The following is a 25261-nucleotide window of genomic DNA, read 5'->3' as shown; positions in this document are numbered from 1 at the left end:
AGGTGACTGGTGTGTGTGTGTGAGCAGAGACTGGTCAGGGAGGTGACTGGTGTGTGTGTGAGACAGAAGACTGGTGAGGGAAGTGACTGGTGTGTGAGAGACAGAGACTGGTGAGGGAAGTGACTGGTGTGTGAGAGACAGAGACTGGTGAGGGAGGTGACTGGTGTGTGAGAGACAGAGACTGGTGAGGGAGGTGACTGGTGTGTGTGTGTGTGTGTGTGAGACAGACTGGTCAGGGAGGTGACTGGTGTGTCTGTGTGTGTGTGTGTGTGTGAGACAGAGACTAGTCAGGGAGGTGACTGGTGTGTCTGTGTGTGTGTGTGAGAGACAGAGACTGGTCAGGGAGGTGACTGGTTGGGGTGTATGTGTGACAGGCTGGTCAGGGAGGTGATTAGTGTGTGTGTGTGAGAGAGATTGGTCAGGGAGGTGACTGGTGAGTGTGACAGGGACTGAGTCGGGGAGGTGACTGGTGTGTGTGGGTGTGAGACAGAGACTAGTCAGGGAGGTGAATGGTGTGTGTGTGTCTGTGTGTGTGTCTGTGTGCGTATAAGACAGACTGATCAGGGAGGTGAATGGTGTGTGTGTGCATGTGTGTGAGACAGAGACTGGTCAGGGAGGTGACTGGTGTGTGTGACAGGGACTGGGTCGGGGAGGTGACTGGTGTGAGTGTGAGACAGAGACTAGTCAGGGAGGTGACTGGTGTGTGTGTGAGAGAGACAGAGACTAGTCAGGGAGGTGACTGGTGTGTGTGTGTGAGGCAGAGACTGGTCAATGAGGTGATTGGTGTGTGAGAAGAGACTGGTGAGGGAGGTGACTGGTGTGTGTGTGAGACAGAAGACTGATCAGGGAGGTGACTGGTGTGTGTGTGTGAGACAGACTGGTCAGGGAGGTGACTGGTGTGTCTGTGTGTGAGACAGAGACTGGTCAGGGAGGTGACTGGTGTGTGTGTGTGTGTGTGTGAGACAGAGACTAGTCAGGGAGGTGAATGGTATGTGTGTGTGTGAGAGACAGACTGATCAGGGAGGTGAATGGTGTGTGTGTGAGACAGACTGATCAGGGAGGTGAATGGTGTGTGTGTGAGACAGACTGATCAGGGAGGTGAATGGTGTGTGTGTGAGACAGACTGATCAGGGAGGTGAATGTTGTGTGTGTGTTTGTGTGTGTGTGAGACAGAGACTAGTCAGGGAGGTGAATGGTGTGTGTGTATGTGAGACAGAGACTGATCAGGGAGGTGAATGGTGTGTGTGTGTGTGTGTGAGACAGAGACTGATCAGGGAGGTGAATGGTATGTGTGCATGAGAGACAAAGACTGTGTATAAGTGACTGGTTGTGGGCCCTAAGGAAGAGGACCTTGAGGTCAGAGCTTCAGCAGCCACTGCTGCTTCTGGTGTGTGCTATTGGCCTGCAAGGGACAGGGGTAGGTGAGTTGCTAGAGAGGGTAAGTAAAGGTGGCTTTTTAAGTTTATTTTTCTTGATTGACTGCCATTATAATGGCAGTCATATTTTTTTGAGTTTTTAATTGGTGGATGTTATTATGTTCATCAGCTGTTTTGTAACATTTATTAGTATAGTTTTACAATTATTTATGTGTGGGGATCTATAGCAGCTTGGCTTGTTCTGTTTTCCTAATAGGAGGTGAAGTAGTGTTTAGGGCATGTTTAAATATTTGTAGTGTTGCCTTTTCATAGGTAGGGTTGTTACTGTTTGAGTGTGTTCCATAATACAGGTGTAACTTTGTGTGGGTTAACTTGTGTGCATTATTGCAGATCATGGGACTTTGTTAGGTGCTATATTTCTCTTTCCATTTCTCCAGGTTTGCACTGCATGCAGAGTGGTTGTTTTGGTTTTCCATTCCAGTTTGTCTCCATATTTATAATTTGTGGTGAAGGTCAGTTCTGGGTGTGTGACTGAGATGAGGTATTTTACTAGCATGTAGGCCATTTGTATCAATGTTATTTGTTGTGTTTTCTCAATAGGACATGCATTAGTGGTAAATTACTGTCTTTTCATAAAGAGGGGTATTGTGCCTACAAGTAAAAGGGAGTTTGTTTTGCTTTTACTGAAATGTCATCAGAACCAGAATATCTTTTTTATATATGGTGAGTGGTATAGATAATGCCCTAGTTCTGCTCTGCACCCATTTTTGGGGGTCGAGGGGGTTCCTGAGGATGAAGATTATATATTTACATTTAGCCCCATGACAGTCACATGTTCAGTATGTCACGCATGTGAGAACCATCTGTCAGGTGTGTCCCGGCCGAAAAAAGGTTGAAAACCACTGTTCTAAAGAACAGTTTCTTGCTTGAAAAAATACTAAGTACAGGGAAGTTCCTCCTACTTAGTCAGTCTCATCATTATGAATTCCAGTAAGTCAGGGAGCCTTAAGTATCATGTTGACACATGTAAAACAAGAATGCAGCAATCAAAAACTCAACAACAGCTTTGGAGGAAGCAAATTACAAAAGGAGTGTGGTCACAACTGGACGTATGCACCTTAAATTACCCACAACAGTGAAAAACCCCAAAATATATTAGCAGGCTGGCCTAATGGCTCAGCAGCAGAGCTTTACGCTATTAAGAGGGAGGTCAGGGTTTGATTCCCATGCCTAACTTCAATTCAAGTTGTGAGGGCAGTACTCACAGCAACTTTACAAGGGTGAAGATGCTTAATGATCAGACTCACTGTAAACACATATACCGGATCTACTCCTGGGGGAATTCTGCACTATTGCGGAACGCAGAATTTGCGCAGAATTCCCCATCTGCGCAGAATTGCCAAATTCTGCACAGAAAATAGCAGGAGACCCCGGCATATGCTCCGTTAGTGGCGAAGACCAGGCACGCCGTTCGCGGCGAAAAGGGAAGGCCCCTGTGTGCCGCGGGAGGCGCTCTGTTCACAGCAAAGATGAAGGCCCGGCGCACCGTAAAAGGAAGGCACCCGTGTGCCGTGGGTTGCACTCCGGTTCGCGGCGAAGACGAAGGCCCAGTGCGCCGTTCGCAACGAAAAGGGAATGCCCCCGTGTACCGTGGGACGCACCCCAGTCGCAGCAAAGATGAAGGCCGGTGTGCCGGCGAAAAGGGAAGGCCCCCGTGTGCCGCGGGACGCACCCCGTTTGCAGCAAAGATGAAGACCCGGTGTGCCGTTCGTGGCACACGGGGGCCCTTCCCTTTTCGCCGCGAACAGCGCGTCGGGCCTTCGTCTTCGCCGCAGAGCGTGTCCTGTGGCATGCCGGTGAGAGAGAATGTGTGTCGGGGAGGGGAGGGTGAGAGCAGGAGGGTGTGAGAGAGAGTATGGGAGGTAAGAAAGGATGGGTGGGGGGTCTGCTTGAGTGTGGGTTTCAGAGAGAGGGAGCCTATAAGAGGGGAGGGGGATGCCAGTGAGAGAGAATGTATGTGTGAGAGAGGAGAGGGGGTGTGGGGGAGGGTGAGAAACAGCTTGGTTGGTAAGAGGGGGAGTGGGGGGGATGCTTGAGTGTGGGTTTCAGAGAGGGAGCCTATATGAGGAGGAGGGGGGAGGGGGAGGGAGGGGGAGAGACAGCTTGGTTGGTAAGAGGGGAAGTGGGGGGATGCTTGAGTGTGGGTTTCAGAGAGGGAGCCTATATGAGGAGAGGTGGTGTGGGGGAGGGTGAGAGACAGCTTGGTTGGTAAGAGGGGAAGTGGGGGGATGCTTGAGTGTGGGTTTCAGAGAGGGAGCCTATATGAGGAGATTGTGAAGGAGTGTGTGTGTGTGTGAGAGACTGGGAGCTTGTGTGTATGAAAAAGGGATCATGTGTATGTGAGGGTGCTAGCCTGTGTGAAAGGATTATGTAGGTGTGAGCCAGAGTCTGTGTGAAGGGCTGCGTGAGAGAGAGACATAGGTAGCCTGAGTGACTATGTATGTGTGAAAGAGAAAGGGATCTTGTGTATGCAAGAGAGAGGGCTCTGTATGAGGGGATGTGTGAGTGCGCGAGAGAATGAGGGAGCCTGTATGAGGGTGTATGTATGTGAAAAGGACACTCTTACAGTGAATTTCTAGGAAACTTCTGCTCAAAATATTTAAAATTCTGCAACTTTAAGTAATAACTTTTTTCTGTAATAATTTAAAATGTAATTACTTAAAGAATGTCATGTAAATTGTGTTACTTTGACCAATATAAAGTTTGCAGAATTTTGCAGAATTTTCAGTTTTTATGCGCAGAATTCCCCCAGGAGTACGGATCCCACAAGGAGTCAGTCTGTGGCCCCTGTCTGATTGTCACAACACTGATTGGAATGGGGGGGGGGGGGGAATGAAGGCCCATGGCGTTGCTGCCCCACTAAGATCCAGTTCCACAAATACATAAAATATGACAGCAGATAATGACTATAAGGGCCATCTGTCTGCCTAATTTATTTCCTGTTGCATTATCATAGGTTGGGAGTTGATGTTTCTCCTCCCCTTCACTCCTCTGCCAACTAAAAATCCTTTGCTCTTATCCCATATCTTATTGAATTTTGGACTGTTTTCATTTCCACCACCACCTTTTCTGTGAATATTTTCTGTTACTCCTGAGCTCACCCTCTGTAAGCCTGAACTAATGATGTATTTTTCTACAATTTCCTTTCTACTAAAACATGTTTGCTTGTGTATTATTTCTACCATTTCCCTCCTCTCTCCTGTATGGATATATACCCGTATTTTTCGCTCCATAAGACACTTTTTTTCCTCAAAAGTGGGGGGAAAATGTCTGTGCGTCTTATGGAGCGAATATAAAAAATAAAACAAAAACTAATTACAACCCCCCACCCTCCTGATCCCCCCCCCAAGACTTACCAAATGTCCCTGGTGGTCCAGCGGGGGTCTGGGAGCAATCTCCTGCACTTGGGCCGTCGACTGCCAGTAATCAAAATGGCGCCGATGGCCCTTTGCCCTTACTATGTCACAGGGGCTACCGGTGCCATTGGTCGGCCCCTGCTCCTACCATATGGCCCCATTGCTCCTACCTTGTAACAGGGGCCGACCAATGGTACCGGTAGCCCCTGTGACATAGTAAGGGCAAAGGGCCATCGGCGCCATTTTGATTACTGGCAGTCGACGGCCCAAGTGCAGGAGATTGCTCCCGGACCCCCGCAGGACCACCAGGGACTTTTTTGCAAGTCTTGGGGGGGATCAGGAGGGTGGGGGGGGGTGTAGTTAATTAAATTTAAAGGGTTGGGGTGGGGGTTTTTTTTTGTTTTCCCACAGAAAGAGAACGATAAAAGATTTCTGATCCAGGGAGTGGACCAAATTGGCCCTCTCCAGACCCGAAAACAAAATGGGGACAAAACAAATTTTATGCACTCCCCCTAATTTGCTCCATAAGATGCACAGACACTTGGGAACAGAGCCGGTTTAGCACACCATTTTGTTTTTTAATTTTCCCCCTCTGAATCCTAAGTGCGTCTTATGGAGCGAAAAATACGGTATATTGTATATTTAAGTCCTTAAGAGCCAGATGTATAAAGAGTTTTCCATCTTTTGTGTCCATAGGAAAAACACTTAGTACCTCATTTAAGGGGGATGTCTGGTGCTGCCTCTGCACCATTGTGGTAGCCCTTCTCTGGACTGCTTCAATTCTGTCTATATCCTTTGGTACAGAGTGCTATTATGTTTTTTTTCAACTTGTTCTGCCTCTCCCTATGCACTCTAAAATTTTTTAGACTTTGGCAATTGCCTTGTTTCCTTTGACTATTTTGGGGTCATCCAAAGTTTCCCCCCTGACTGTTACACATTAGATTACTTTGCATTCCATGTTTTCTTTAGGATTTCTGCACCCCAAATTTATGATTTTTTGCACTAAGCTGCAAGCCTAAAGGAGAGGGAGGAAACTTCCAGGCAACAAAAAATTAGTATAAATGCTGGACTGCAAAAGTATTCGATCCTCTGAAAAAAAAAAAAAAAAAAATCAGCAGATTTGTGTGGTTTACAAATGACACTTACACAGATTGTTCTAGACAGTAAGTTTATTGAAAATTTACTTTAAGAGCATACTGGTTTGCAAAGTCACAATTCATTACTTCTCTGCATGTTTTGTAAAATAAAATTAAAAACTGAAAAATGCTGCTTGCATAAATATTCAACCCCTTCAGACTAGTATTTGGTAGAACTTCCTTTTACTGCAATAACAGCTTTTAGGTCTGTTGGGCTAAGTATCTGCCAGCTTTGCACACTGTTTGGGAGTGATTTTTGCTCATTCTTCCCGTCAGATTTGCTCCAGTTTGTTCAGGTTAGTTGGATGACGCTTATGGACTGCAATTTTCAAACAGTGCCACAGATTCTCGATTGGATTGAGATCTGGACTTTGACTTGGCCATTGTAGAACATTCACTTTTTTGTTGTTGAACCATTCCCGAGTTGCATTGGCCTTGTGTTTGGGATGATTGTCCTGCTGAAAGGTGAACTTTCTCCCGTTTTAGTTTTTTGGCAGTATTCCCTGTATGTTGCACCATCCAGCCATCCCTCAATTTTAAAATGCCTAGTCCCCACTGAGAAAAAGCATCCTTACAACATGATACTGCCACCCCTATACTTTACTGTTGAGATGGGGTTTGCTGAGGAATGGGCAGTTAGGCTCCATTTTTGTCTCATCTGACCAAAAACCCTTATCCCACATTTTAGCTGGGTCACTCTGATGCTTTCTGACAAACTACAGACATGCTCCGACGTGGTTTTTCTTCAGTAATGGCTTCTTTCTAGCCAGCATCCCATGTAGGCCAATTGTTTGCAGAGCTCGTGATATGGTTAACCAGTGCAACTCCATTCCAGTCTCAGCCACTGAACTCTGTAACTCCTTCAAAGTGATTGTTGGCTTCTCTGTGGCTTCCCTCATATGTCTCCTTCTTGCTCTGATGCTGAATTTTGAGGAACAGTACTGTCTAGGTAGCGTCTGGTTGGTATGATACAGCTACCATTTCCTCACAATTGATCCAATAGTGCTCACTGGGATACCCAAGCCCTTGGATATTATTTTGAGTTTTTTTCACGTCTTGTGCATGTCTATAACTTTATCTTTAATTTCCTTAGAAAATGCTCTTTGGTCTGCATTTTCACAGCTTTCCGTCAGATTCACAGTCTGACCAATGGTACTGGAATTAGGGGGGTCTTTTATCCAAAAAAGCTGACCTTTTTTAATGATTCATAGGTAGGAGGCCAAGCGTAAGTCAATTGTTGGGGCAATATCTTAACTGTGTAAACTTGGAGTTTCCACAGCACAGGGGTTGAATACTTATGCAAGCAGCTTTATTCAGTTTATTTAACAAAAATAGCAAGTTTGCTTACTGTAAATGGTGTTTTCCGTAGATAGCAGGATGAATTAGCCATGCTATTTGGGTGACGTCATCGGACGGCGCACTTGATTGATTCTTGAAGAAAACATCCAAAGTCTTTGAGCTGCGCACGTGCGGCACTTTCCGTGCGCAGCTCGCAGCTCCTCCGGTTTAGTTGATATCAAAGCTAGAAGGTTTTGGCCTTAGAGTAAAGAAGAAGAAGAAGAAAACAACATGTCCAGGGAGCAGGGCAAGAAGCATGGCTAATTCATCCTGCTATCTATGGAAAAAAAAGCAAGTTTGCTTACCGTAAATGGTGTTTCCATAGATTGCAGGATGAATTAGCCATGCTGTCATGGGAACTGTCCATCAGGCCCGGGAGGCGGAGCTTCAAAGTTGAGTCAGAGCTTTGCTCTGAGGCTGCACATGAGTTCCCGTGCTGGAAAGCTGATTCTCCTCAGTCTGTGATAAAGCAAGCGTGATAGTATATGGAGAATGTCGACTGTTCAGGGAGGTGGGTGGGTCAGCATGGCTAATTCATCCTGCTATCTACGGAAACACCATTTATGGTAAGCAAACTTGCTTTTTCCCGTTGATAGCAGGGCTGAATTAGCCATGCTCTCATGGGAGTCCTAAGCTCCCCATCACCCTGAGGAAGTAGTTCATGAAGTTATGTGTATGTCAGCGTGATGCAGTTCAGGTGACAGTCAACTCCGTGTTCTACTTTGGTAATGACTGTAGAAGTGCACATCCCAATTTGGCGTCTTCCGCCGTGTATTGGTCTAAGCAGTAGTGGGACGTGAATGTATGAAGGGATGCCCATGTGGCTGCTTTACATATGTCTAGTGGTTGTACTTGTCGTAGGTGGGCTACTGAGGTGGCCATTGTCCGTACTTGATGAGCATTGGGATGAGAATGCAGCTTGGCATTCTGTTTATGGTAATAGAACTGTATACATTGAGCTATCCAGCTAGAGATGGTGCGTTTAGCGACTGGCAAGCTGGGAGCATTTAGACTGAAGGAAACGAATATTTGAGAGGTCCCTGTGGGCGAATTGGTTTGTTGTTTATAATAGGCTAATGCCTTTGCAGTCTAGCGTGTGCAGAAGTTTCTCTTTCATTCTTATGTGGTTTTGGACAAAAAGTAGGCAGTTCAATTAATTGGTTTAGGTGGAATTGTGACATCACTTTCGGTAAAAACGAAGGATGAGTCCGTAGGAGTACTTTATGATGAAAGAATTGAAGATATGGGCTATAATGAACAAGCGCCTGCAGTTCACTAACTCTATGAGCAGAGGTTACCTCTGTGAGGAAAACGACTTTCCATGTGAGATACTTGATATGGACTGAGTCCATGGGTTCAAATGGTGATTGCATCAGTTGTTCCAAGACGAGGTTTAAATTCCACAGCACTGGTGGTTTTGAAACTGGTGGCCATAGATGCGCCAGTCCTTTCACAAAAAGAGACACCATCGGATGAGTTGATATAGGTTGACTGTTGTGCAGACTGTGGAATGCTGCCATGACACTGAGGTGAACTCGGACCAAAGCCGTAGCTAGACCTCAGACGTACAAGGTGTTTTATTGGCTTACCTCCACATCAGGCGTACAGGGTTAGCGGGTCAATACCCTTCGTCCCGCACCAGGCTGCGTAGCGTCTCCACTTGAATTGATAATTTCTTCTAGTGGAAGGTTTCCTGGAAGCCAGAATGATATCACTACACAGTGAAAGAAAATCCTTGCTCTGTTAGAAGGATCCGCTCAATCTCCATGCTGTCAAGTGGGTGGAGGAGGGTTTCTTCCTCTTGCGATAGGAGATTTTCGCAGTTCGGCAGTTGAATTGGTGTTTCTATGGACATCTGTAGTAGATGTGTGTACCATGGTTGTTGAGGCCAGGCTGGCCCAATGAGAATCAGGTGTGCTGCATCCTATATGCATTTTTGTATAGTCCTTGTAATGAGTGGAATCGGAGGAAACGCATACAGTAGTGTTTCCGTCCACGGAATGAGAAAGATGTCCTGGGCCTCTCTGTGGGGGCTGGGCCAAATGGAGCAGAATCGAGCTACTTTCCTGTTGGACTCTGTGGTGAAGAGGTCAATCAACGGTCTTCCCCATCTCCTGAAGATGGTCTGCACACATTGTGATTGAGAGACCATTCGTGTGGATGAAATACACGACTGAGTTTGTCCGCTCAAGTGTTGGCTATGCCGGGTAGGTATATTGCCTGCAACTGAATCGAATGGTGGTTTGCCCATTCCAGAATGGTGAGGGCTTCCTTGCAAAGGGTCCAAGAACCGGATCCGCCTTGTTTGTTGATATAGAACATGGCCACTTGATTGTCCATGTAGACCATGACTCGTCGACCCTGCAGGTGGGAGGCGAAGGTTTGTAAAGCGTAATGTATCGCCTTGAGCTCAAGGAGATTGATTTGAAATTGCTGTTCCTGTAGGGACCATAGGCTTTGCGTCTGTAGGTGATCTAGATGCACTCCCCATCCCTTGCGGGAGGCCTCGGTGGTGAGAACTGCATTGTGCGGCAACAGATTGAATGGGGTGCCTCTTGTGAGCGTCATTTTGTTTGGGCTAGTGAGCCCACTCACTAGCCCGAACAGTAAGCCAGCAGAGATCCGGAGGAAAAGGGGGAAAAAAAAAAAATCAGAAAATAAAAAAGAAAATGCAGCAGGACCACGTGGTGAGTAAGCCGCTCCCACCCAAACTCAGCCGGCCTATCCTAGCACTGCTACAGGCCCTTTAAATCGGCAACACTGCTGCGGGCCTCCCTCTCTTGGCGCACCCCCCGCGATCCGACTCACCTCCTCCTCTGCAGGGGCTCGCGCGGTCGGCGCAGCCCAGTCAGGGCAAGAGCCCACTCACTAGCCCAAACAGTGAGCCAGCAGAGATCCGGGGGAAAAAAAAAATCAGAAAAAAAAAAAGAAAACGCTGCAGGACCACGTGGTGAGTAAGCCGCTCCCACCCGAACTCAGCCAGCCTATCCTAGCACTGCTACAGGCCCTTTAAATCGGCGACGCTTCCCGGGGCATCGCGCGCCGAAGGAGCACGACCTAAGGGGCCTGCCCCTTAGTGCGCCCCTTTGTGAGCCCCAGGAATCAGGACAAAGGCCTCTCTTCCGATAGACAGCTTTGTCTCAACATTGCTACACGCGACTCCAGCCAACATACTTTCACCCCCTCCAGCCTCCGCCTGCATTCATCCAACTTTTATTCCAGCCTCTTCCAGCTTGCATCCAGCCTCTTCCAGCACTCATCCAGCCTCCTCCAGCACTCAACCCACCCTTTACTGCACAACTAGATCATAATGCTACCGGGATTCCCAATCCCTATTATTCACCACAGCTTCCATGGTTCTTTCACTACCCCTATTATTAGCAAACAACACAGAACTCAAGCTAAACCTTCCTCACCTCCCAGCATCCGTCAACAAAGGTTAATTCCAATAATGATCTCTCCTATTACACAATTTCTGGGCCTCTCACTATTCTCTCTAACTCTCTTTAATGCACAATCGCTGACGACTATCTTATCGAAATCAATCCAGATATCTGTGCAATCACAGAAACATGGTTGAAACCCACTGATACAGTACTAACGAATCAACTTCCCACCCAGCTTTATGACCTTTTCTCAATCCCCAGACTCAAAAAAAGGGGTGGAGGGCTTCTTTTAGCCGCAAAAAAAGGACTAGGCCTAACCTTACAACAATCAAACACAACAACCAACCTTGAACTCTCCTTCTTCAAATCCGATCACCTACAAATTGGCCTAATCTACACCCCACCAGGAACCTTAGAATCGGACCCCTCACCCATCATTGAGTTCATTGCCAAATATATCAACCCTGACAAACCTGCCATAATAATGGGAGACTTCAACATGCACGTTGACGACTCACCACAATCCTCGAACTGCGTTACACTACTTTCGTCACTCAGTTACATGGGATTCACACAAATTATTAAAAGTCCAACCCATAAAGCAGGCCACACTCTGGACCTGATTTTCATCAATGAATGCATCTCTCTCTCCACCATGCCCACATGCTCGACGGTCCCCTGGACGGATTACCAGATCATCAACACAACTCTCGAGATCAAAGAGCACCCTCCCCAATCTTTCCCGAAAACTACAATCCAATTAAGGAAACCGTGCTCCACAGACCTCCTCAGCAACCAGCTCTCTAAAGAATTAACAGAACTCGATCTTTCTGATGCAAGCGCAGCCACCTCCTCCTGGATCAATATCACTAAAAAAATTGCGGACCTAACTTGCCCATCCAACACAAAAGTCCTAGTACCCTCACAAGACAATAGGAAACCTTGGTTTACCCCAGAACTGAAGTTGCTCAAACAAGAGCTAAGAAGTAAAGAACATATTTGGAGAAAAAACCCATCCACCACAACTCTAGCAACAATGCCTACAGGAATGCTATACTTAGAATAAAGAAAGATTTTTTCTCAAAAAAAAACCCCCACCATTTCATCTTCGATTCGAAAGAACTATTCTCTTACGTCTCAGCTCTCACTAAACCATCCCCTCCTACCATTCCGGACGACCAAGCACTTAACAAAGCCACTGAATTAGCAGACTACTTCAAGAAAAAAATCGCCAACTTGACCGACCCCCTCTTGACATCCAACCCCCTGCCCCCTCTCCCTACCCTACCTCAACAAAACACGAGTTTTGAATCTTTCGAGACCACATCAGCTCTTGAAATAGAAAATATTCTCAAGAAACTGAAACCCTCCTCTCATCCATTGGATACAATTCCGACCAACCTCCTCATTTCCATAAGGAATACTATCTCAAAGCCAATGGCAGACATCATTAACTGCTCTCTAACTCAAGGTCTAGTCCCTGACCAACTTAAGCTAGCAATTCTAAAACCCTTACTAAAAAAACCTAATCTGTGGCCAACGGACCCCGCTAACTTCCGCCCAATAGCTAACCTGCCTCTGATTGCTAAACTTATGGAAAAGATAGTCAACAAGCAACTATCTGATTACCTGGAAGAAAATACCATTCTCGCACCTTCTCAGTTCGGCTTTCGCAAATCATTGAGCACAGAATCCCTCCTCATATCCCTTACGGACACCATACTAACAAACCTGGAAAAAAAACCAACCCTATCTCCTGATTCTACTAGATCTCTCCGCGGCTTTCGACACGGTTAACCATTCAACACTATTAGATCATCTGGCAGATATAGGCATCAAGGGAACAGTCCTTAACTGGTTCAAGTCCTTCCTGTCTAACAGACATTTCAAGGTAAATAAACAACAAAGAATCACATCCGGTCCTCTCCAACCAGGGAGTCCCACAAGGTTCCTCCCTCTCACCGACCCTTTTCAACATTTACCTTCTCCCGCTCTGCCATCTACTCACCAATCTAAAGCTAACTCATTACCTCTACGCGGACGACGTACAAATTCTCATCCCGATTACAGAACCCTTATACAAAACTATGACACACTGGAACAATTGCCTGCAATCAATCAATCAACTGCTCTCCAGCCTCAACCTAGTCCTTAACAACAACAAGATGGAGATCCTAATCATTTCACAAGATGACAACAACGGGCTTCTCAACCTAACTGACACCCTCCTTTCAACCATACCAAAGTTAAACCAATCTGCTTATGTGAGAGATCTAGGAGTCATGCTCGACAACCAGCTAAACAAAAAAATTTGTAAACGCCACCACTAAGGATTGTTTCTACAAACTGCAAGTACTTAGAAAGCTGAAACCAATACTTCACTTCAACGACTTCCGTATGGTACTACAATCCATCATCCTATCCAAAGTCGACTATTGCAACTCTCTCTTGCTTGGGCTCCCGGCCAGCACCATCAAACCTCTCCAGATAGTTCAGAACTCCGCAGCCAGAATTCTTACCAACACCAACAAAAGAGAACACATCACCCCCATCCTTAAGAACCTCCACTGGCTGCCCATTAAATACAGGATCCTCTTTAAAGTTCTCACAACTATCCATAAAGCTACGCACAACATCTCCCCGCTCCACCTAAGCTCCCAAATGCGTCCTCATACATCAACCAGACCGATCAGGGGAGCATACAAAGGCACTCTCTATGCCCCCCCATCAAAATCTTCTTTTAGGAAATGCGCCTTATCTACAGCAGGCCCCACACAGTGGAACACGCTCCCTCCAGACATCCGACAAGAACCTTGCCACTCGATTTTCAGAAAGAAAATCAAAACCTGGCTTTTCCGCCAAGCTTTTCCAGGAACATAAGCCCCTTGTTCGCAACCAGCATGCTCGTTCCTCTGCTCATTCCCACTTTCTGAACTAATTAAGGTCGTTCTAGGCACGATGTTCCCTACTAGTATTTCACTGCCACAGATTACCGACCGTTACTCACACAAGCTGTATTTTTCATTGTACAGATTACTTCACACAGTTAACTGTTTGTTTGTTTTTATGAACCAATCCATAACTTAGCTAGAATAGTTTCCCCTATCCAAATTTTATATACCCCTTGTTCCATGTACCGCCTCCGGGTGAATTCTTTTTCTCTGTTTCAATGTTTCAATGTAAACCGATGTGATTTGTATGTCATACAGGAACACCGGTATATAAAAATTAAAAATAAAAATAAATAAAATTTTGTTTAACCACCAATCCACATCCTTTATCATTTCTCCAGTTAAGGACACTCTCCATGTCAACAGTTGAGAGTGTTTTCTCCTTTGTCACTTGAGATCCCACTGCATTCGTCTCATATGTAGTCTTGTATTTGGTACTGCGTGAATAGATGCAGCCATATGCCCTAAGACTGTCAGGACTTGGCAAGCTGACGGGAATTGCGTGACCTTGAGTTGTCGCAGGAGAAGACGGATGATGCATCTCCTTTCCTGTGGCAGAAAAACTCTGTTTGGTTGTATCTAGATACGCTCCTATGAATTGAATGGTTTGCGTCGGTTCCAGTTTGGATTTCTGTTAGTTGATGACAAGGCCCATTCTGTCGAGACAAATGACTGTTTCTTGGAGATGCTGCTGTAGTGTGTTGGGGTTGGAGGCTACAATTAGCCAGTCGTCGAGGTATGGAAAAATTATGATTCCCTTCTGGCCGAGGAATGCCACTACCACTGCCATGCACTTGGTGAACACTCTGGGTGCTGCTGATAGACCGAAGGGAAGCACCTTGTACTGATCGTGCTGGCCATTGAATTGGAAGGACAGGTATTGCCAGGAGGATCTGTGAATTGGAATATGAGTGTAAGCATCCTTGAGATCTATTGAGCACATCCAATCTTGGGTTGGATTAGGGGCAGAATAGACTTGAGGGAGATCATTTTGAATTTTTCCTTGACTATGTATTTGTTGAGATCCCAGAGATCCAGGATTGGGCAGAGATCTCCTGATTTCTTGGGAATGAGGAAATATGGGGAGTAGAAACCCTTATTCTGGGTTGGTGGAGGTAGATGGCGAATTGCTCAGTGTCGTAGTAAAGAAGCTACCTCCATCCCCAGCTGGGTGAGATTCGCTCGGCTTCCACTGGTTGAGAGATAAGGAAGCGGGGGTGGAGTCATAAATTGGATCTGGTACCCTTGGTGGACTATGTCCAACACCCAATGATCGGTGGTGATTTTTTGCCACTCCTGAAGGTGTGATGTTATTCCTCCTGCTGTGACCGGGTGTGGTGGTGGCATAGCTATTTTCAAAAAGACGGAGGCGTCTTAGACGCTGGAGGGTGTTGTTGCCCTTGGGGTCGTTGAGCTTGTGGGCAGCCCCTGTGACCTTGGTTCTGTTGTTGTGGTCTCTGCATCGGCTGGTACGCCGGGGGGCGATAGGAAGCATACAGTCGGTGCACCAGGCGCTGGAATGGTTGCCTTCTCAGCGGTGCAAAATAGAAGCAGAGTAAGACGGTAGATTCATTAGGGATGTATGGCTACAGACTGCTCCTTAAGCTGCGCCACTGTCTCTTGGAACCTGTTGCCAAATAGGTTGTCTCTTTTACAACGCAAGTTAGCCAACTTGTCATGTACGTCCTCCCTAATCGCGCTGGCACGGAGCCAAGCCATTCGACGTGCTGCAATCATGGCCTTGGAAGCACAGGAGGATGTTTCGAACGCTTCATATACCGTGTGCAGCAGATGGTGGATCCCTTCCTCCATGTCTTGTATAGATTGAGGGACGGAGGCACTAGAGTCTGTGGAAGCAGGATTGTCCTTTTAACTGTTGAGCGCATTCATATAAATATTGGACTATGTAGAACTGGTGATGTTGAATCTGTGCTGCTAACATAGTCACCTGGAATGAGCGTTTGGCAAAGTCATCCAATAAACGAAGGTCTTTACCCGGAAGAGTAGCTGAGTGTAGTCTGGACTTCTTCGCCTTGTGCATTGCCAATTCAATGACAATTGATGCGTGAGGCAATTGCGGAAGAGTGTAATAGGTAGACTGCTTCATCTTATATTTGAGGTCCGTTTTCCTGGAGACTGCTGGGATTGTGAAAGGTGTCTTCCAGGATTTCTCTAGGACAGTGTCAAGCACGCTGTGTGAGGGGAGTGATGTAGGCTCTGCTGGAAGGTCAAATATCTTTAGCAAGGCCAGGGTTGTTGCTCTGGGATCTGGATATCAAGATTGAGAATCGAGCCCATTTTTTCCAAAAATCTAGGGTATGTTAGATCCTCCAATGGTGAATTTGGCTCTACTGGTTCCTCCGGTGGGTCCGAAGGGTAACCAGTCAAGGTGTCTGGGGATGTCTGTGGAGGGTCTGGAGTAAGTGGTTGTGGTATAACCTCTTGAGGTTCAGGCAACTGTGGTGGTGGTGAATGATGCCTAGGTGAAGACAATCAAGCGCGCTCTGGTGAGGAATATTCTGATGGCTTTGGTGACTGGGTACCGCTACTTGGCGATGATGGAGGGAGTAGATAAGTAGATTGTATGGATGCAAAGAATCCAGACAGGGCCTCAGAAGTTGAGAAAACGCCTGCTGATTATGAGGAGGCATGTTCGGTCGAACTGGAGTTGTTAGACGGTAATGCTGCTAACAGTATGTCAGAATCCGGTGCTGTCCACTTCTGTTTGCGAGTACGCAGGACCTCAAGTGCCTTTTGTTTCTTATGTAGTGGCTCCTGCATTACGTCCCCTGTGGACCGGTGCCTGGAGGAAGATGACAAGTCTGAGAACACATGGACGGAAGAAATTGATGAAGACGAAGAGCGGCAGGTTACTTGGACCCATTCTCGTCTGATCTAGAAGTAGAGTTCGGGGAATCGTGGGCCAGAGACGATGGAGAACGTCTGGAGTCTCCAAACACTTGTGGAGGGTAAGGGTCTGGCGTAAGCGCAGTTTTTGAAGAGGCAGACACAGCCTGCGATGAGATGTCCTGCTGAGACCCAGTACTCTTCCTCTTCTTGGATGGCTGTAACTACGATTGTGTCGATGCTTTGGCAGAATGTTTCGGCAGAGTCGACAGATGCATCGATGGCGTTGTGCCCTGCGTCAACTGTAGGGCACAACAGTTTACGCAGGGCTATCTGCGCCGGCGTCGTGTGTCATATTCTCTGCTTGGGCGCCGTAGCCGACGCATGATGCTCCAGTGCCAGCTCAGAAGGCTTCGTCTTCGGCGCCTTGTGCGTTGTCGATTTTTCCGAAGCATGTGTCTTTTCATGCGCCATAGATCCCGGCTTCGGGTGGCGCAGCGACACATCCGAGTCCCCTCAGTTCCGATGTTTGGATCTCTCTGGGTCTCGACCCCTGGATCCATGCCCTTTGCCTTTTTGGCGGTCTTCACCCCCAGGCCTGGAAGTGAAGGGCTCCACAGACAACGCTCTATGCGCTGGGACAGACGGCGTCTTAGAGGGCCCCGGAGATGAGTGGGCTTCTGACAGGGGGGCATACGACCCACCCCGAGCTAACCTCAAGGCCAGGATCTTGTTGGCCGTCTGGCGTTGGGACCTCTGTGACATGTGGCCGCAGTGGGGGCAGGACTTCTGTTGGTGATCCGGGCCTAGACAGCGATAGCACTTGTCATGTCCATCAGTGATGGACATGGCCTTACCGCAAACACAGGGTTTGAACCCCGACGGTCTAGGCATGTCTCTCCTTCGATCGTTGTCCTTTGCTTTGAATAAATCCTCTTTTTCTTGGTTAAAGTTTTTTAAGCTGAGGAGATCTGAAGCTCCATGTGCGATCCCACGCGTGGAAATAACAGACAGGAGAATCTGCTTTCCAGCGCAGGAACTCAGGCACAGCCTCAGAGCAAAGCTCTGACTCAACTTTGAAGCTCCGCCTCCCGGGCCTGATGGACAGTTCCCATGACAGCATGGCTAATTCAGCCCTGTTATCAACAGGAAAAACACTGTTTATGGCAATCAAACTTGTTTTTTTTCCGTAGATAAGCAGGCTGACTTAGCCCTGCTATTGGGATTCCCAATCATATGATGAAAAAAGTGAGGGTATGGAATTAGAGTACTGTTCCTTACTCTACATACTTTTTTTTTTTTTCCAACTCCTTGATGGAGAGGACTGTTTGGCTGAGTATGCTCTCTGATGATGTTAAATGGTTCAAGCAGTAATAAGCTGTGAAGGTGAGACTGAAGACTAAGTGGCAGCTCTACAGATGTCCTCTATTGGTATGTTTCTGAGATGCGCAATGGAAGTTGCCTTTACTTGTAGTTGGTGCACTGAGATTGAGCCTGATAAAGGAGTTTGTGAAGAAGTATGACAGAACTTGATGCAATTTGAGATGCATTTAGATATGGTTTGCTTTGAGACTGAAACCCCTAGTGAATTCGGGTTGAAAGATATAAATGAGAAGATTTACGAAAAGGTAGGAGTTCATTGTTTATAATAAGCTAATGCTCTTTTGCAGTTCAATGTATGGAGTCAAGATTCCCTTTTGTTAGCATGAGGCTTAGGAAAGAAAATTGGAAGGGTAATGCTTTGATTGATATGAAAAGCTGATACTACTTTGGGAAGGAATTTTGGATGAGTTCTTAGAACTACCTTGTCATGAAAAAATTGCAGATAAGGTTCGTAATGAACTAAGGTTTGAAGTTCACTGATTTCAACATTTTGCAAGGCTTTGATAGTAGCTGAAGTTATTGCGACCAGAAAAATCACCTTCCAAGTTAAATATTTCAAGTGAGAAGACTGTAGTGGCTCGAATGGAGATTTCATTAAGTTTTATAAGACTGTGTTTAGGTCCCATGAAACCAGTGGTTTTTGGAGCGGAGGGTGGAGATTGAAAAGTCCCTTTATGAAATGAGTTATTAAAGGATGTGAGGCTATGGAAGTGCCATTAAGTCTTTCATGATAAGCCGCTATAGCACTGAGGTGTACTCTTACTGACAAAGTAGCTAAGCCTGATTTGGAAAGATGATGTTACACGCTCCGCCCACAGCTGTCCCATGCACTGGACCGCTCACCTGCATAGTTCCTCAGTGGGTCCCGGGACGACCTCCCTCGCGGTAGTTGCTAGCCCAGCTAGGCCCCAGCGTCCTGTGGCGGCGGTTGCCAGGCCTTCCACTGCGTGCCAGGCCTCACGCCGAGGTTCGGCATCTTCCTCCATGCTAGTCACGCCCATGCGCACGGACTGCCCGAAACTTGTAGGGCCGAGGGCGGGTCTGGGTTCCGCGGCACACCCTGATTGATCTACAATATAAGGAAGTTCCTGACTTCACTTCCTTGCCTTGGCAATCGGGTCGGCTTGTATGCTAGATTGTCTCTGCGCCTGTTCCTAGTCTCGTTCCAGTTCCGTTCCCGACTTGTTCCTGCATCCTCGTTCCTGAGTCCTGCCTGTTCCTGTGTTTGACTATCTGCCTTCCCAGGTAGTACCCTCGGACTGACTTCTGGTACAGACCTTGGCTTGTTCCTGACCTGCCTGCCTGTCTACGACCCCAGCCTGCTCCAGACCTGTTCGCCTGCCTGCCGCCTGCCTCAAAAACCACAGCCTGTTCCTGACTTGCCTGCCTGTCTGCCGCCTGCCTTCAACTGATCTCCGGTGCCTGACCACTCTCGGACTGACCTATGGACATTGACCTTTTGCCTGCCTGACCTTGCCTCCAGATTCTGGTTCTGTTCCTTGGCTTGTCATCATCAACTCTGTTCTGGTTCTCCTGCTCCAGCTTGAATCCGACCGCGCTCCTTCTGTGTCTGTGGGCATGCCGGACTTCCATTCTCCCAGGAGACCCTGCGAGGCCCACCTAAGTTCAAGCGGCCCAGATCCCTATGGGCTCCTCCCGGGGGGACCTCGGGCTTCCAGTGGTGAAGCTCTACCTAGCTTCTGTTGTCTCCTTCAGTGCTCCACCCCCTGGGGCCAGTGACCTCCTGTTCCCTTTCAGGAGCCATTCCATCCTTGCCCCAGGACAAGGGTCCACCCCCGAGCGCAACAGATGACGCAAGTAGCTGAGGATTTCTGTAGGCGTTGAAGAAAAGAGAAGGATCTTTTGCATTTGGCACCATGTAGTATATCTTTTCCATTTGAAGGAGTAATTCTTCCTTGTTGATGGCTTTCTTGATGCTATAAGGATGTGCTGAATATCAGCTGAAAGAATGAAGTCTTTTAAGATTTCACGTTCAACATCCAAGTCATCAGATGGAGAGACGAATAAAGAGAGTGAAGAAGAATTCCATCTTCTTGGGTAAGCAAATCTGGATCTTAACCGAGATTCCAAGGGTCTGTTTCAGAGTACTGTACTAGATAAGCATACCAGGGTTGTCTCGGCCATGCGGGAGCTACGAGTATCATTCGTGATCTGTCTCAAATCAGTTTCTGAACTGTCTTTGATATGAGAGGAATTAGAGGAAATGTATAAAGGAGAACTTGAGACCATGCCATCAGGAAGGCATCCTGTCTGTATCTGATGGGGCTGGGGTGTACTGAGCAGCACCAAGTGGAGGGATGTCATCTCTAATTTCTCTTTCCAGAGGAATTTGTTTAGGGGTCAAAAGGTCAACAATTGGTCAGAGACCTCCTGAGTGTTTCGGAATGAGAAAGTAGTGGGAGTAAAACCCCAAATTGATTTTCTTGTTCGGAATTATTTGGACGGCTTGTTGCTGTATCTGTAATTCTTGCTCCAGCAGGTGAACAGTGGAGATATCTGTCACTCTGGCAGAGAGGTGAGGAAGATGAGATTTGGATATAAAATGGAGATGGTATCCCTCCTTCACAATTTGGAGTACCCATTGGTCTGAGGTGATCTTTTGCCATTCTGGGTAGTAATGTTGAATTCATCCCCCGATCAGGAATTCTGGCTGTGGCTAGATATCTTCAGAAAGACTGAAGATTTTTGGAGAGGGATCTGGACTGGTTTCTGTTGTTTCCTTTCTCTCTGGCGGGGTCTAGCCTGAGCCATTTGAGGTTGTGAACAAGGTAGCTAATAAGATTGGAATTGCTGAGCTCTATATGGAATGTAAGTTTTGTATGGTCTTTGATAATTAAGTAGGTTTTCGTTGGAAATAGAGCCTGAAAGAGAATTGAGGGTCTACAGATCCCGAGAGAGACTGGACTGCTACATTTTGTTCTTTTAGTTGAGCTACCGTATCCTTAAATTTGTCTCCGAACAAAATTGTCTCCCTCACAAAGAAGATTAGCCAATTTTTCATGAACATCTTCTCTGATAGAACTGGAACGTAGCCATGCCATGCGACGAGCCGCAATTATGACGGAAGTTCTGGCAGATGTTTCAAAAAACTATCCGTAGAAGCTGTTTGAGACCTTCTTCCATGTCGTAAAATGGTTGAGGTGTGATGGGTTGTCCTGTATCCGAACGGAGAAATGGTTTTAGCAGTTGGAGTGATTCATAAAGATATTGGACTTACTTGATGCTGTTGTTTATGGGACATGAGCATCGCACTTTGAAAAGATTTTCTAGCATATTCATCTAGAATTCTATGATCCTTTATGGGAGGAGTTGAGGAATGTAGTTTGGTTTTTTTCACTCGCTTCATAGCCGATTCCACGACTGATGCATGTGTTAGAATTTTGTAATCTGAACTTCAGATCTAGCTTTCTAGAAACTGTTGGCATTGATTGAGTAGATTCCCAGGTTTTTGCAAGAACGGAGTCCGATAATTTGCAAGATGGTTCAGCAGGAACTTCTAAAATTTTTAGGATTCTGAAAACCTCATCCCTGGGTAGTTTTCTGATTTCTACTCCCAGAAGGGTACCCAGTTTCTCAATAAAACAAGAATAAAAGTAAGGTCTTCAGGCAGAGATGGTCAAGCAGTTCTTCTGGCAGGTTGGAGGGTATACCAATAGAGCTGTCAGGGGAACGGTCGCCCAGAGAATCCAGTGGAGTCAAATGAGATAAATGCGCTTTTCCCTTGGTCTGCTCTGCATTGGGAGAGCATGGTGAGTCAGGAGTAATGGGGTGCAGTATGTCCCCTGATGGACCTGGGAAGTGTGGTGGAGTTACTTGCGGATGCAAAGACGAAAAAAGATTTCTTATAATTGCAGAGATTTGATTTATGGCCTCCTGGGAGTGGAATGTATTTGTATCCTCTTGGTGCTCGGAGGTTGAGCCTTTGGTTGTGAAGCATGAGAAGATAACTTCTGGTGGTGTATACACGCAGCAAGGATGTCCAAAGGAGGATGTCGGGGAGGTATAGCTCTCGGAGTTAGTTCCTCTTGTAAATGTGATGATTTATGTTGGGAACGAGAGAAATGTACAGAGCACTCGGATCAACCACTTTGTGTAGAGGTTGAACTAATAAAAATTGGGTTTTGAGGGAAACCCACGGAGTATGTGATAATATATCCAAGATGGGGTCCTCTGTAAGATGAGCCCTCGATGGGAATTTACTTTTATATTTGGACAATGCATGCGTTGTCGTGCTCTGTTCTCGCATCAAAGAATCTGAATGAGGGCACGAGTGCATTGGAGCATTGTGATGACGGGAGTGCATCGTATTTGGATGGACGCGACGCATCTTGCGTTGAGGTGGAGTGCTTCAGTTTATAGGTGCCGGCTAGCATCGATGCGTTATCTAGCGGCGCATTTTGAGTCGAGACCACACTCCTCCCGCTTCAATTTTACCTTTTTTGCATCTGAGGTGGATCGATGCTTTTTTGTCTCGGTTCAGCCAAAGAGGACCGTCTAGGTAAGCTCTGAGTCTTCATCTTGGACCCCTGGGATGATTGGATAGAACGGGGCATATGAGCCCGAAGCTGTAGAGTGGTTGTCAGAATTTGAAGCTGGATTTTTTCACGGCCACTGGAGGACTGAAAAGTGCTGTTTTTAATTAGTGAGTTGCTGTAGAAGTTCTCTGAAGAGAGAAGAAGAAGAAAAAGCATCCGTGCCCAAGTGCAAAAGAAAAATAACTGAAACAGAGGAGCTGCGAGATGTGCCGTACATGCGCAGCTCAGACTGATTCTTGAAGAAAATGTCCGATCAAGTGCGCCATCCAATGACTTCACCCAAACAGCAGGGCTAATTCAGCCTGCTTATCAACGGAAATATAGAGAAATAATGAATTGTGACTTTGAAAATTTACTTTAAGAGCATGTCGGTTTGCAATAAACATGCTGTCTGGAACAATCTGTCAAAGCATCATTTGTAATCCACACAAATCTGCTGACTTTCTAGGGGGTCAAATACTTTTGCAAGCCACTAAAAATATAAATATTGATACACATATACAGTAGGGCAAGAACAATATTAAAAGAGAAATCATTGGCATCAAGATACAGGCAAGGGAATATTTTTAAAAGGACAACCAGTGCTTCTTCCTTGCTTCTTCCCACATACATACTCACATGGTAGCACAGCCCCCTCCCCCTCTATATAGACCCACAATATATATTGCTAAACTGGGCTATTTCCCACTCAGTTGGGCTAGTCTTTTTCCCCATTATATGGGTTGGGCTAATTTTGGGAGGAGCGGCCTACTGACCAGGTTTCAAACCCCAATCCTCTTACTGACATTCCTTGTGACCTTGGGCAAGTCACTATCTCCCACTGCCTCAAAGAACCATTTAGACCGTAAGCTATATGAGGCAGAGACTTAATGTGCCTGCAAAAATGCTGTCAGCTACCTTGAACTAAAATTGGGAAGAATCGCAAAATACCAAGTTTTATAAAATATTATTTTGGGCTATTTCTACTGGGAAACCTGTGTCACCCCAGATATCATAAGCATGATGTTGTGCCATGCACCTGTACAGAACAGGTAGCCTTTCAATTGTGGTGGAAAAGCAGGCAGGAGTGCCCTCTTTTTTGGAGAGGAATCCCCTTACTCCTTTGGAACTACCGAGGTGGACTCTGCATGAGGGACTTTTTTGCGACCCTTTGTATTTTTGCAAAGAGTCTCCTTTCTTTGGGCTACTTTTTTCAAAGGGGATGCCTGCAATTTAATTTACATCGAGCTACAAACCCATTGTAATATCTGGCCACACTAACGAGAGTAGCACAGAGCTCCCCCAGCAACAACTCCCCCTGCTGGCTGCCCCTGCAACGGTTAAACAAAGTCACCGTCCCTCCCACCTTGCAGCCTGTTGCCCCGCCCAGCAAAGATCACCGGGGCAGTAACCACGAATTACTCCAAAACACCAGATCCTCAGGTAAGCCAAGATAGAAACGGGATTCTTTTCCCAAGAAAAGTCAGGAGGCAGAGCCGTGACCCCAAGGAAGCAATGAAAGAAAACCTAACCACCCGTCTCTCTCTTTTTCTTCTAGACAAACTTCCTCCCCTCCTATCGCCCTGGCTTTATTTTACCTCCCTTTAGTCTCGTCATCCTCGTAAGCAACCCCCCCCCCCCCCCCCCCCCGCTTCTCTCCTTCCAAACTGAACCTGCCCCCTCTCCCTCCTCCCCCCCGCTAGTCCGCTTCATGCCATCCAACTTCCGCTGACTTCCCTCACGGTTGCAGAGGGGGAAACTGCCGTTACAACACCCCCCCCCCCCCCCCCCCTTACACACTTTCGTCACTCACCGCCACGCGCACTCTGTGCTGCTCTCGGCAGCTGCCAGCAACTCGCTGCTTGCGACACCGCCCGCCAGACTTGCCGAGGGGTACGGCAGCCCGCGCGGCTCAAACTCCTGTGCTGACACGAGCGCGGGAAGGGCAGAGCGCAGCGGCAGTAGCGACTTATTTTTTATTGGTAGAATAGGGCAAGGGGTAGGTTGTGCTGTGCCTGCCGCAGCCCGCGGGAAAGGCTCCTGTCTTTTCTTAAAACTGACCGTTTCACTCGGTGTCTCGGCACGTAATTAAGATTTATGTACCGGAAAAGTCTGAATCTGGTATCAGGACTTGATACTTTATGTTCTTTAATCACTTGTAAAGCGCATCCGTAGAGGCGTATTCTCGAGAAAAATATTTGAATTAGATAGACACATAGTGTTCAACAGCAAAATGTACCTGACATAAGAGGTGACTTTAACTGCGATGTTTCTGCATAAAGCGCGATACCTTTTTGTAACTGCCTTTCAGGGAATGTGAAGTGCCAAAGACGGCAGTGGCTGGGAGCGGGAGGAGATCCAGCACAATGTCATGTCAGGAGTTTACTGTAAGTAGTTTTTTTCATCTGAAATCGTCTGATGAAAAGTGCTTGTGTGGTGGTTCTAGCCATCCAGTCAGAGGCACGAATACTTCAGTTAAAATGGACTAAGTAAGTGTGAAGACAGCCATGTTCCTAAAATATATCCTATTCAAATTCACCCCAAACTGATCAGTAGTCAAAATATACATAGCTTTGCGAAAGGCACATTATTACTGATGCTTCTACACAATCAGTCAAATACTTACCTCAGTTGTGTTTAAAGATAAAAGTGAAAAGTTGGAAACTGCTACAAAATCAATGCCTATGCATGATTTTGGGTACCTTGTTTTTAGGCATTAATATTCATAAAATGCCTTATGTCCTGGTCATGTCTGTATGTAACCCTCTCACCGTGCACAAACTACCTGAAGGTGGGTTGCCCATTGGAATTGGTCTGACCCTGAGAATTACAAGCGGTTCTGACCAGCAGTTGATATGTCTGTTGAGAGGTCTATGCATTGCTGCAACATGCT

The 25261-nt window shown here is 46.7% G+C and overlaps 2 protein-coding genes across 3 annotated transcripts in view; one reads left to right on the top strand and one right to left on the bottom strand.

The window, feature by feature from the left end:
* LARP7 (La ribonucleoprotein domain family member 7) overlaps positions 1-24300 on the bottom strand; it is a 230746-nt gene extending 206446 nt beyond the window's left edge. For both annotated transcript variants that reach the window (XM_029596294.1, XM_029596283.1), the window contains exon 1: positions 24182-24300. The gene's annotated coding sequence lies outside the window, so the exon portion shown is untranslated. The remainder of the gene's footprint in view (positions 1-24181) is intronic.
* A 25-nt stretch (positions 24301-24325) lies between these two features.
* Positions 24326-25261, top strand: part of LOC115094954 (protein ZGRF1-like) — a 50145-nt gene continuing 49209 nt past the window's right edge. The window contains exon 1 of the mRNA XM_029608075.1: positions 24326-24755. Coding sequence (XP_029463935.1) covers positions 24735-24755 — 21 coding nt within the window. The 5' untranslated portion in view covers positions 24326-24734. The remainder of the gene's footprint in view (positions 24756-25261) is intronic.

This window comes from Rhinatrema bivittatum, chromosome 1 (genome assembly GCF_901001135.1).
Source record: "Rhinatrema bivittatum chromosome 1, aRhiBiv1.1, whole genome shotgun sequence".
NCBI classification, from domain to species: Eukaryota; Metazoa; Chordata; class Amphibia; order Gymnophiona; family Rhinatrematidae; genus Rhinatrema; species Rhinatrema bivittatum.
The sequence above is the reverse complement of the archived record's forward strand: the minus strand, read 5'-3'. Positions and strand labels throughout refer to the sequence as shown.